This window comes from Carassius carassius, chromosome 43, assembly GCF_963082965.1.
Source record: "Carassius carassius chromosome 43, fCarCar2.1, whole genome shotgun sequence".
Lineage (NCBI taxonomy): Eukaryota > Metazoa > Chordata > Actinopteri > Cypriniformes > Cyprinidae > Carassius > Carassius carassius.
Window position 1 is genome coordinate 5,655,127 of NC_081797.1, and position 13,072 is coordinate 5,668,198.

Here is a 13,072-nt window from a genome sequence, read left to right on the forward strand (position 1 = left end):
AGGTTTTGGACCTTGCTCGACGTGCTCGACCACTCTGAGGGCTTTACGTGCAGCCCAGCCTCCCATGGACACGTGGTCCTCCGTGGCCGCACTAGTGGACAGTGAGTCAATAGAGGAGGGGTGGCAAAGCACTTTGTTCTCTGAAACTGCAGATAAAAATGCATCTGTTTTAGTTAATGGTCAACATGACTTCAGCACAGTAGTCAAAATTAAACTTTCTAGTATTTGGTTAAGGACAGTTGTTCTCTCCTGAACTTTGTGATGCTAACCAAGAGCTGCAGCAGTGCAGTGTGCGATCATGAATCCAGAGTTCAGGCCTCCTTCATTGACCAGGAATGCAGGCAGCTCACTGAGAGAAGGATTGCAGAGACGTTCGATACGTCTCTCACTGATGGAGGCCAGCTCGTGCACCCCGATCGCCAAATAATCAAGAGCCTAAGAATGGAAGGAAAGAATCAGCAGAGATGTCACCCAAACTTTTTGTTAAATAAACGCTATTGTGTTGAGATGAAATACCTTTGCTGGATATTCTCCATGGAAGTTTCCACCAGATATGGTCTCACCTCTTTCTGCAAACACCATCTAACTTACAGTCAAGGCTGAAGTACTGAACTAAAGAAGAGGCTGGTGTAGTTCAATCAATCAATCTTGACACCAAACCGATTCTCAGGAGGAAAATTTTTCAAGCTGTTAAATTTTCAATGAGCGTTGGCGATTTGAGGTCACATGACCAACTGACACTGTTTGTACTGCAACAGTAAAAGTTCAACTGTTAAAGTTACAAAATTGTAAAATTCAGATGAAAAAAAAGGATACAGGATTATCTGTTGCACTGTTGATTTCTGTATTAATGATTTTCTTGACAAACTCAATTGTGTCATTGACAATTCCGTGGACCTGCAAAATATATTAAAATATAGGTCACATGTGAGTCAACCAGCTTTAATTTTTAGATATTCTGTTTTCATTTTCATTTTTGTTTAATTTATAGAAATGTTGGTATGTGCTTTTATAATTTTTATTGGTTTTAGTTATTTTTTTTAATATGTGCCCCTTGAACACAAAACCAGTCATATGGGTAAATTGTTTTAAATTGAGATTTATACATAATCTGAAAGCCAAATAAGTAAATTTTTACACAGATGTATGGTTTGTTAGGACAACAGAGATACAATCTTGGAAATTTGCAAAATATCTCCATGGAACATGATCTTTACTTTATATTCTCATAATTTTTGGAATAAAAGAAAAAATCATTACATACAATGTATTTTTGGCTATTGCTACAAATATACATGTGCTACTTATGAGTGGTTTTGTGCTCCAGGTTCACATATTACTAGGTTTATCTTCATTGTATTCATTCGTTCATTGTACTATACTACTCACATATTTTAATGTTATTTGAACTTTTTTTAAATTGATTTTATTTTAGTAAAATTTTTAGTAATCTAACCATTTTTATTAGCTTTTTGGGTTTAAATGATTTTTATGTCAGTTTTAGTTTTTATTTATTTCCGGTTAGTAATTGAGAGCTAGAAAGTTATCCTATTTCACCAAGTTGCCAATGCAACATTTCTAATTTTCATCTAGTTTAAGTTTTTCATCTTATATCAATATTTTATTTTATTTTAGTAAAACTTTTAGTAATCTAACCATTTTTATTAGCTTTTTTATTTTTATTTTTGTACCTTTTTTATATTACTATTTGGGTTTAAATGATTTTTATGTCAGTTTTAGTTTTTATTTATTTCCGGTTAGTAATTCAGAGCTAGAAAGTAATCCTATTTCACCAAGTTGCCAATGCAACATTTCTAATTTTCATCTAGTTTAAGTTTTTCGTCTTATATCAATATTTTATTTTATTTCAGTTTAATTTCAATGAACAAAAATATTTTAAATAGTTTAAGCTAACTATAATAACCCTGGTGTCAACAACACTTATGATTTATTTAGGACTCTTACGGACTCTTATGTTACCTGTGGACAACAGCGCATGGTGTAGGCATCTTGAACCCTGTCGCAAAACCGATGGCTCTCTGCAATTATCGGAAAAAGCAGGAGAGGTTACCAACGAATGGCTAAAGATGAACTTTAATGGAGCGTATGAACACTGCAGGATTCATTCACCTGCAATTTCAGATGGGTGGTGATCAGAGTCTAACAGGGATCGGAAACGCAGGGCCACTTCCTTCTGTCCTGGATGAGGTCGCAATTCATGAATATCTGTAAGAATTTTATTTTTTTCGTCAAATTGTATACTTCCCATTACTCCACCATTGTATAACCAAAGCATGTGCTCAGAGAATTGGTGCAGTTCTGCATTTGTGACAGGGTCTGTGACTTTGTATGTAAGGCAGCGTTACACAAATAGGCCTATGTTTTGTCTCCCAAGCCATGTTTTGTCTGACAAGTCTGAAAGTTTACTTCAGTGTTTACAGTTTCTGTCTCTGCAGTGAGAACAGTGTCTAAATACGTCTGCTCACATCCAGTACATCAATCACATGTTTACACAAGCTCACCACTATCAAAGGCTTTAGTGGTCCCCTTGAGGACTTCCAGGGTCAGGGCAGCAATAATGTCTGCCTGCCGGGCGATGGCCTCAGCTCTCTCCACGGCCTCTGCTCCCAAAGAGGTGATCATCTGAGTCCCATTGATCAGAGCCAGCCCCTGTGGACCGAGATAAACATAGCCAACACTTTTATCTTTTATCACAGAACAATACTACTGAACCACTGATCTGTCTGTCAATCAGTCTATGCATTTATTAATCTATTCACACAGCCTGAAGAACTGCTTAGCACACATATGTAGTTTAGAAAATCTTTCTTCTGTATATTTACTAGTTTTAACTTTGCTACACAAAAATGACTTGTTTTAAAGGTTACAGTGGGTTCTAAGGGGGCCTTCACTGTTAAAATGGGCCAGGCAGGTCAAGGACACACATTTCTGACCCAAAAAACAGCTCTAAGTCAACAGAGATAAACATGTTGACTGCACAATGGGGGGATTAACCGTACCTCCTTTGGCTTCAGAGATATGGGCTTCAGACCATGTGCTTCCAAAACCTGCGGCAATACAAAGGTCAAACGTGACTTTAAAGGGCTAAATGAGGAGTAAATGTGTTTATGCATAGTTTTCATAATCATTAGGACAAAGATGTGCAACCAAAGCATCTTACGTATTTGGCGTCCGCCCAGCCGCTCTTGGGTGACCACATCTTGCCTTCTCCCATCAGGCCGAGAGCAAGGTGAGAAAGAGGGGCAAGATCTCCGCTCGCACCTACTGTACCCTTCTCCGGGACGTACGATAAACAGGATGCTGAGAAGAGAGAAGAAAGAAAACAGTAAAATATCCACTTCCAAAATAATCCAAAGAAACCATTTGCTAATTTTATTTCAAAGACGCAGCAATTAACAAAGTATTCTTTGAAATGGCACACCATGTGTCATATGTTGTGCAAAAGAAACCAAAAGCCACAACAATACCCTCTTCAGTTAAAATAATTAACCCTTGTACCATTGAAGGCTTGGATCATTCTGTGCAGGGTCTCCGGTGAAACCCCGCTGTACCCTTTGGCCAAAACATTGATCCTCAGTGCAAGCAGCATTCGAGTTCTTTCAGGACTTAAAGGGCTTCCCAGACCTACAGTGACATATAACCAAATATAATAATAAATATAAATGATGTCAGTCAATTCATCCCAAGAATTTTTCTATGATGAATAAATATGTCACACAAAAACATAAACGGAAATGTGTTCACATATACACTACCGGTCCAAAGTTTGGAATCATTACGATTCCAGATTCGGAATCTGCTTACCAAGACTACATTTATGTAATCAAAAATACAGTAAAAACAGTAATATTATGAAAGTTTTCTATTTTAATATGTTTTAAAGTGTATTTTATTCCTGTGATGCAAAGCTGAATTTTCAACAGCCATTATTCCAGTCATTTATACTGTCATTGTACAATTACACTGTTTTTACTATATTTAAGAGACTTCTCAAAAACATAAACAAATGCAAAAAATTCCAACGTTTTGACTGGTAGTGTACATTAAATTTGACTAAAATATGTTACACCTGAGGAGTGTGAGCGCAGAAGATTTTCTTGGAGCTCCCTGAAAAAGAGAAAAATGTGAGATGCTGTTAATTTAAATGCAAAAGATTTCAGGAGTAAAAAACATTAGATAAATTCAAAAACTATACATACTTAAGCTTGCTGACTGGGATGACAGTCCGAGCAAATTTACCAAACCCCGTGGTGATGCCGTACACGACTAGAAAAGGGAAAAGAAAAGACTGATGGGTCATTATTATGAAATCCTACACGATTTAATATTTATGCAGATTATTTAAATATGCATGCTTGGGCAAATGTGCTGTTTTGCACTACATTTTCAGAAGAAAGAGTTGTGCCAAAGTAGACCAAGTCGAAAATATTTATGTTTGCGACATTTAAATATCTGTAATCTTTAAAAAAAAAAAAAGGTTCTTTGTTGACATCTATTGTTCCATGAAGAAGCTTTGACATCCATGGAACCTTTCCATTGCACAAAAGGATCTTACATTATTAAATTGTTCTTTATACACTAAGAAAAATGGTTCTATTTACTGAAAGGTTCTTTGAGCAACCCAAAATGGTTCTCCTATGACATTGCTGTGAAAACCTTCTTTTGGGACCTTTATTTGTAGGAAAAGGCCAAGTGTGATCACTTACAAAAGAAACAACACATATTTCCTTTATGTAAGTGGATGTCATGCTTACCTTTGTTTTCCTTCACAATTGTGTCCAGGAGCTCTCTTGATTGCACAACCTTTTGCTCAGCCTCTGGGGTCAGCTGAGGGACAGATCACAGTTGTGATGCATTTCCATTGAGAAATATTGTTCATAAATGTAAATTCTTCACAAAAGTCCATCATAAATCCACTTACCTTAATCATATACAGGCCTTTCCCTAAATTCACAAGATCAGTTGAGGTCAGGCTGTTCCCGTCTAGAGAAATGTACTAAAAACAGACTGCTGTCATTAATACTGTAGTACTGATGAGTGTAAAAATGCTGTTATTTCATACTGACTTGTTCTGGCTCTCTGTATGCTCTTGTTCTGGTTTAACATTCACATTAAGGATATTTTTAGAGCTGTTAAAGTTTACACATGGAAAGAATAGCTAAAAGCTTTTGAGAGGCTTTCCAAAACATACAACAATCATTTACATGCAAGTCTATATTTTGTCCAAAAAAATCAACTAATGATTCCAAATGTGAGACTGGGTGAAATGTTATATAAGTGATAATAAGTAAAGGTTAGAAATCAGTAATAAAATAAAAAACAACAACAAGCACGGTCAAATTAATGCATCCCTTTAGCTAAATTAATTTAAAAAATGCTATAAATAATGCCAATTATTTTATAAATAACGCTATAAATTAAAAATGTACTTCAAATTTATTAAAACATCACAGAAATTAAGCATTAAGTGTCATTTTCCCGATCCACATTTAAATATGATGTCTTTAAGTGATCTTAATTCTGGGATTTTCTCATCAAAAACTGATGTATGTGATTAATTGCAACTATTTTGACAATATAATTTATTCAATTAAAACATGATGATTGTCAATATAAGGATACAGATGTGACGTCGCAGGCTGACTTGGGATGAAATCTTGTGACATGGTGTCCCCTTCAATAGCTGAAGATAACAGTAAAATAACATGTTATTGACACATATTGCAAAACAAGATTTAGTATTTGTGGTAAACAGTCTCCAAAGAACAATCTCTCCAAAGCCAGCCAAGAGCTGAATGACTGATCAATCTCTCGACAAAACACTGAACATGTAAACCTTAGTTAATGTTACCAAGTTCAACAAAGTCATTATCCTCAAGCACATCTTCTATGGTATCGTCATTGTCCAGCAAGATCGATCCCTGACATCTTCTGACCACAAAATGCACATCTTTGATGTGCTGGATCCCTCCATTGTCAGGTTTGTTCTTGATGTAGCGCTTGAGAGCTTCAAAAGCCAACCATTTAATGGAGCAGGTGGCATCTTTACATGGAACGGTTAGCCACTCGTCCCGAACGTGGACCGTGAAACGAGGCATCGCGCTGGACTGAACAACCACAGGCTGATACCTGAGGAGTGCGATCAGCGATGCACATCACTTCACACTAAATGCAATGGACCAATCAAAGGCCGTTCTGTGGACCCCTCCTTTACCACAGAAGACAGAGTACATGGTGATGTTTGAATATGTTATCTGTGCACCAAAGGTTCTGTGTTATAACACGCTTGTCAAAAAAGACTAAAATCCTTCAGTCAACAAACTGTCCGACTGAGTGATTCAGTTTAAGTCTGTAGAAAGTAACATTTTGGCATTGCCAGCAGCAGAATACACATACACTGCCAAACATAGAGAAAAAACAGAATACTAATTAATGTTAAAATGTACATTTTCTAAAATTCTCTCCTCAAATAAAACAGCTTCCTTTTTTGAATGCGTGTTTGAGAACGTGTGCATCGTCTTGCATAGTATCTTTGTCTTGCATAGTATCTTGCATAGTATCTTTGTAAGTATCTTGCACATCATCTTTGTGTGTAAATGCTATAAAATGCGCAGTACGTCCAGGATTTCTCAGGTCATATGCATGCAAGGATGCCGGAAGCTGAAGAGAGACAAACTATTCCAAAAGTTGACGATTGCACAAGACGCAGAAAATGTCCCCATGCCCATTTACAGCAGTTTTATAAGTAGAGAGCTCTGCTAAGACACTGACAGCAGTGCTGATGACATAAACACATATCCACAACAGTCCTGCAGCTCAACTCTTCTGCAGGAATCTTTTCTAATTTTTGTCATAAATTAAATTCAAATAATATGTCTAAGCAAAGTTATTAATTTGCAGTGTTTGGTCGATCAAAGTTAATTATAACCGAAAACCAACGTGTATCAAATATTACATTTTCTTTATGTCACTTTAATATAAATTTTGCAGTAGTATTGCTATTTTGGAATTTATGTAGTTTTTCAGGGGCAACAATTATTGGGTAATAACTGTCAAATTCAAATTCTTTAATGAATCAGTCACAAACACACTCACCTTCATCACCAAAGAGATGCATTCAAATGTTTCTGCTTGTGGTGCAGCTACAATACAAAACCATTTCATCAGCATTTCCCCATTCTTTTTTAAGATTAAAACTATTTAAACAAGATGTACATGAAAAGCCAAATCATGTAAATTTTTTTTACAAATTACAAAAAATTGGTAAAACGACCAAAACTCACTAAATTTAAAAATAAGAACTAATTCAAAACATTAATAAAACAGTAATGATACTAAAATGACCCTGTCTCACAGAAATGTCCTCATATTTGAGTAAATGTTCCAAATTATGCATCTTGCATCATTTTTTTAATTAGTTGTCTATAAAAATTAGTTTCATTACTCTTATTAATGCTGTTTTGATACACACATATATATATATATATATACTTTATACTTTATACTTTATTGTCAGACTGTTTTTCTTGCATAACAGTATTTGTGTTTACAACAACATTTAACATACATTCTACATTGGCATTCACTCCAGCAGTACAATTATACATTTCATACAACATTTATACATCTGCAACACCGTCCCAATACTCTTGATCTCTGATTAGGTGTTTTTTGTTCAGTGCTAGGATTGCCTGGTGCACAAAAGAATTTTTCAGCTTCACTTTCTTAAATTTGGGAACTCTATACCTCCGTTGTGACGGTAATAGTTCAAAGTCTTTATGCAGTATATGCATAGGATTAGAGGCTATATTGTTAGCCAGCCTAAGCATGTTCTTAAAATAGGATGAATCATAAAGCTTCTCAAATGGCTGACCTACTATCTTTGAACAGATTTTTAATTGATTAAAAACCTTGTTTTTTAGCGCAACAGATCAACTTTTATACCAAATAGAGTTGCAGTATTGCAGTAAGCTCATTATCTCAGACCTATAGAACAACAAAAGAATCTGCCTTCTTACTCCAAATGACCATAAGACGGCGAAGAAAATGGATTCTCTGCTTAGTTTTTTTACATAGAGTATCAATGTGATCTTTCCAGGACAACATGTCGTCTATAATTACTCCCAAATATTTATAGGTCTTAACAAATCTAATTTAATCTAATTTCAGTGTCATCAGAGTACTTCAGAATATACTGATTAAACATGTCCGTCTACAGTCGTCAGTATATAAGGTAAAAAGTATGTCAGAACTAACGCAACCTTGCGGTACTCCGACATTTGTAATGATTTCAGATGACACGGTTTTATTCACCATGACTCTCTGAACTCTAACAGTGAGAAATGATGTATACCACCGAATCAGATAAGGATTTACCCACAGCTGTGCAAGTTTTAACACCAGTCTGTCGATCTGTATTGTGTTGAAGGCGGAAGAGAAATCCAAAAACAAAGTTCTTACAATTGTTTTGGGTTTGTTTAAATATATATATATATATATAAAACATATTCTAATAAAGAAGCAGGTGTATCTAGACAGTCAGCGCTCTCTCCAGGACAGATGGTGAATGACTGTGGTTGTTGTTACAATTTGTCCTAATCAAATGTTATTTGCATTTTTTATTCATTCAGTGACCAAAATACCCTGACAACAAAGATTCAATAACCATTTAAAGTCTATTTTAAGTTTACTGTGCTTCCACAAAGTCTATATAGCTTCAGCAACTTGAAAGATCATCCAGTGACACAGCCTTGACTCTGAGGGACAGAAAAAGGCAGCAGTTTTGGCATGTTTACGACTGTCCGGTGACAGTGAGGAATATTTTAAGCAGGCATGTGTGACACATTCTGGCAGCGTCTTCAAAACTCTTCTCTCTGTCATCCAGTCAACCACATACATACACATCTCCTTAACATATTCTCACATTCTCAGTTTTTCCGGGCCCCAGACTCTCGGAAAGAGGCCTTCACAATTTCATCATTCACTGCATCCTGCCATTGGCCAGACTCCAGCTTAAAAAAAAACCCTAAGTAAATACAGAACCGTGGACGTTTGCTCAAGCCTGGGGCATGAGGCATGAGAGGAGCCCCTTGTGTTGGATCACACCCCTCAGGTGCAAAGCACTCTACATATTTTTGACCTCTGAGGCCAGAAACATGTTTTGAAATTATTTGCTGAAAAGTTCATATTTTCATCAGGGGGGGATATGATTTTCTGAGGTTGGACGTAAAAAGACAAGTTAAGTGTAAAAAGGTTTTTGGGCACAATGAAGACTTTGGTATCAGAAATCAAAATAAGATAACGGTTTGTAGTTTGAGAACATTAAATATATGATGTACTTATATAATGCATCCAAACATCAGATTGGATTTAGAGTTGTAGTAATAAAAGTGATGTTTTTGGAATATAAGCATTAATTTGTGTCATGATGCTATCACAAAAAATGTAAAAGAAAATCTGTACCTGTTATATGTTGTAAGTTATATCTAATTGTACACATTTGCAATGACAAGGTAATGCCTAAAACAACACAAGATGTAAAATAAATATGTGTTAACATGTTTTGTTTTTGTGAAAAATCAATTGCTAACCTTTTATAGGTAAACTTATAGCCAACTTTACAATTATGGTTCCACATAATGCCTAAATCCCTAAACTGACTGTTAAAATGACAATTTTATGAATAATTCAGAATAATTTTAACAGAATAATTAATATAACATGTAAGATCAATGCAATGTGCTTTTTTAAAATGATAAATTTCATATTCCTGAATGTAAACCTTCCAAAAATATCCATTGTAAGTGCCTACCTTACTGCCATTAAATTTTTTTGTAAAGAAAAATTATTATTATTTTGATTATGCCAATTAGGATTATACAACATCATGCAAATAATATGTTAACATGATTTTAATTTGAAAACTACAAACTAACCTTTTCTGTGTAAAGTTTGAAACAATTTTATAACTTTTTAAGTAAGTGCCCCAACATAACCTTTTTTGTAAAGGAAGAAATGTATTCTAAAAAAAGAAAAAAATATTAAATTATATAAAAAATTATTTGAATCAACATTATTCCACAAAATGCCCTTAACTTGCATATTTTGGTAACACTTTACAATAAGGTTCAGATTACATTAATTAATGAATTAACATTAACGAACAATGAGCAATACATCTGTTACAGTTTTTATTAATCCTGGTTATAGTCAATTAATATATAGATTTTTATATAACTGCTTATTGTTAGTTCATGTTAGATTAAGACCATTAATAAATATTAACAAATAAAACTTTGGATTTTAATAATGTATTACTAAACATTGTAATTAATATGAACTGAGCTAAATAAATGCAATACAAGTATTTTTCATTGTTAGTTTATGTTAACTAATATATTTAACTAATGTTAACAAATGGAACCTTACTGTAAAGTGTTAAACCCTGTAAAATAGAACGGTATTAATAAATTCCCAAAGCAGTTATGCCAGTAAAACATCATCCCCAACCACCTCCAAAAAAAGTGAGATCCCACAGAACTCGATCTTGCCACCTTTTCTTTCCAGTGCCACCCCCACCTCAAAAGCAACACATTCCCAAGACTCCACCCCTCCTTCACCCTCCTGGTCAAACTCCATTCACTGCTCTCACGACCACAAGCCCAATCTCAGGCAGGACGTCCCTGAGAACATCAGACACTTTTTCTCTACTCTTGCTCAGCTAAATCTAAAAATGTCCTGGACTCGACCTCTTCTTCTCACCTGTCTCGTTGTTTTGTCCTTCATCACCTGTGAGTAACCAGACCGTGGATTACTGTACTGACCAAGAGAAGTGTTGATTTACCAATGTGGGAAACCACAGACCTAATAGTCCCTGGAAAGTGTGGCAAATCTTTTGGACTCACCTCATCCGTGTGTCTTCTGTTACAGTATACCATGGAGCTGACAGTGCCGCTGTGTCAGATAAGAAGGCAGCCAATCCTCAAGGTGACCAAAACTTCACAATGTTGCTGTAGATCTTTTTCTACAGCAGTTCTTCTGCCTCATTAATGTTATTCTTCACCGAAGGTGCACTGAGCAATGTCTTCATGCCAGAGGCAGATGCCTCCAGCTTCTTCAAACGGCGAGGCAAGAGGGCTGTGAAAACTCAAGATGAGATAAACGGTGAGGCTATTTGTGCTTGAGTAAAAACTCAATTCATGTGCAACCGTTTGAGCAACTGTTAGCTACGATGGACAATCCAGAATGTTTGATTTAGACAGAATAACGGATTTTATATTAATAATAATACAAAATAAAAATGTAAATATACAAACACTATAAAGCATTTGAATGTTTACCATAAGACTTTGAAAGAAATCATTTATTTTATTCAGAAAAGATGCACTGAACTGATAAAAAAATGCTGTTTTCAACTTCTATTCACCAAAAAAAAGCCCTAAAACTGATAGAAATTCAGCTTTGCATCACAGAAATAAATTCAAATATATGAATAAATAAATAAGTATAAAAAATATATTCAACAAATTTTTTTTATTTTATTTTAAAATATAAATCAAATAATTTCAAAAATCTTACTGACCACAAACTTTTAAATAAACAAGAACACAAAAAGTCACACTTTGAAGTCACTTTGTAAAACGGTAAGAAAGAGGCTTTGTAGTAACGGCAAGCACTGGCCACGCAGGTGCTGCTTTTTGAGGCAGCTGAGGAATGTAAGGACGGCAGACTGTGCACATAGCAGGAACCACGGGGCAGGCTGGAGAAACCTGCCAGTGCCGGAGGAGGGGCTCTGCTGCTGCTGCGGCTGCGGCTTTAACCTCGACTGAGATTGTTGTTAGTTTATGGTTATGGGCTCACCAGAAATTATGTTTGACTCACCTAGGAGAAATTATGACTGTATTAAAATGGTGAGGTGAAAATCAGGACAAGAGGACTTTATTTTGTTTGGAAGATCCCAAGTGGAATCATAAATAGCTCCTTTCGGACTTAAAATTAAATAAAAATCATTAGTATGCATCTTTAGTGCTTTATAATTCACTGCTGCTGTCACAGCAAATCAGGTGATCCTATTATGTAATACAAACAATGATGCAATAATAAAAAAACAGCCTTTTTTATTTATACTATTTAGCACAGTGAAACAGAAAATTCATTATATTTAATATCATTTAGTTAAAGTATGGTATAATAAAAACTATGATGAAAAATAAAACTGGTCTGCTTACTATGCTAAAAGTTCTTCAGAATCATTTGTGAACATTTTCATACCTGTGTCAGTGTTGTTTGAGCTTATTTCTGTTTTTATTTCCTTCTCTTTTTTTTCCTTTCACATTTTGTTGTCTTATTAGCTGAACAGAGACAGAGACTGGCCGCAGACGAGAGAAGGAGGGAGTATCATGAGGGACAGAGGAATAAGTTTGAGAGTTACGCAGAAGAGGAGCATGACGGTGAGAACTCAAATCACTAATCATCTGAATACACAGTTAAAGCTCAAATTCCTGCATTTTTACTCTCCTCCAGAACAAGACGAGCGCACCAGAGAGAAGACAGAGCAGTGGAGAGAGTTTCACTACGATGGCCTCGACCCATCTTACGAGTACAACCGACACACGGTGTAAAACACTGGAGAACTACAACAGAACGGGTAGACAGCTTTACAGTAGATCTCTGTGAAGGTGTTTGGGCACAATGTCTGCAGTAAACATGCACACAATATCGCAAAAGAACGTAGCCTTATATGTGTATTCATGCATGCAGAACATATGTAATCCATGTAACATAGTTCTTAAAAAAGATGTACATTTATTCATATGTAGGCTTTCATAACCCTTACTGAATGACTAAACGTTATTTTTATTGCAATGTATTGTACATTTCGTCACACACAAGTCATTTAATGATTATTAATTCTTAATTTCAAAGTGAATTTGTATTCATTTTGTGCTGGGATAATGTAAAGTGTTACATTTCATGTTTGTAACAGCTACTTTAGGTTGAAACACGATAAGTCAACAATAATTCTGGTGTTATCTTTGTCTTTAATGAAAAT

The 13,072-nt window shown here is 35.3% G+C and overlaps 2 protein-coding genes across 2 annotated transcripts in view; one reads left to right on the forward strand and one right to left on the reverse strand.

Annotated features, from left to right (window-relative positions):
• The window catches only part of hal (histidine ammonia-lyase), a 10,847-nt gene extending 4,683 nt beyond the window's left edge, over window positions 1–6,164 (reverse strand). Inside the window, exons 1-17 of the mRNA XM_059536482.1 lie at window positions 5,873–6,164; window positions 5,644–5,704; window positions 5,088–5,115; window positions 4,943–5,017; window positions 4,776–4,848; window positions 4,221–4,287; window positions 4,091–4,128; window positions 3,520–3,645; window positions 3,182–3,321; window positions 3,021–3,068; window positions 2,523–2,670; window positions 2,131–2,226; window positions 1,981–2,039; window positions 817–897; window positions 517–582; window positions 270–435; window positions 12–146 (exon numbers count right to left, since the gene is read on the reverse strand). Of these exons, the coding sequence (XP_059392465.1) occupies window positions 12–146; window positions 270–435; window positions 517–582; window positions 817–897; window positions 1,981–2,039; window positions 2,131–2,226; window positions 2,523–2,670; window positions 3,021–3,068; window positions 3,182–3,321; window positions 3,520–3,645; window positions 4,091–4,128; window positions 4,221–4,287; window positions 4,776–4,848; window positions 4,943–5,017; window positions 5,088–5,115; window positions 5,644–5,704; window positions 5,873–6,119 (1,654 nt within the window). The 5' untranslated portion in view covers window positions 6,120–6,164. The remainder of the gene's footprint in view (window positions 1–11; window positions 147–269; window positions 436–516; window positions 583–816; window positions 898–1,980; window positions 2,040–2,130; window positions 2,227–2,522; window positions 2,671–3,020; window positions 3,069–3,181; window positions 3,322–3,519; window positions 3,646–4,090; window positions 4,129–4,220; window positions 4,288–4,775; window positions 4,849–4,942; window positions 5,018–5,087; window positions 5,116–5,643; window positions 5,705–5,872) is intronic.
• Window positions 6,165–10,646: 4,482 nt separating this feature from the next.
• On the forward strand, window positions 10,647–13,041 carry LOC132125015 (unique cartilage matrix-associated protein-like). The gene is made up of 5 exons (XM_059536217.1): window positions 10,647–10,811; window positions 10,951–11,007; window positions 11,089–11,184; window positions 12,372–12,470; window positions 12,544–13,041. The coding sequence occupies exons 1-5, from the start codon at window positions 10,754–10,756 to the stop codon at window positions 12,639–12,641; spliced, it is 408 nt and encodes a 135-aa protein (XP_059392200.1). The 5' UTR covers window positions 10,647–10,753; the 3' UTR covers window positions 12,642–13,041.
• The last annotated feature ends 31 nt before the right edge of the window (window positions 13,042–13,072 follow it).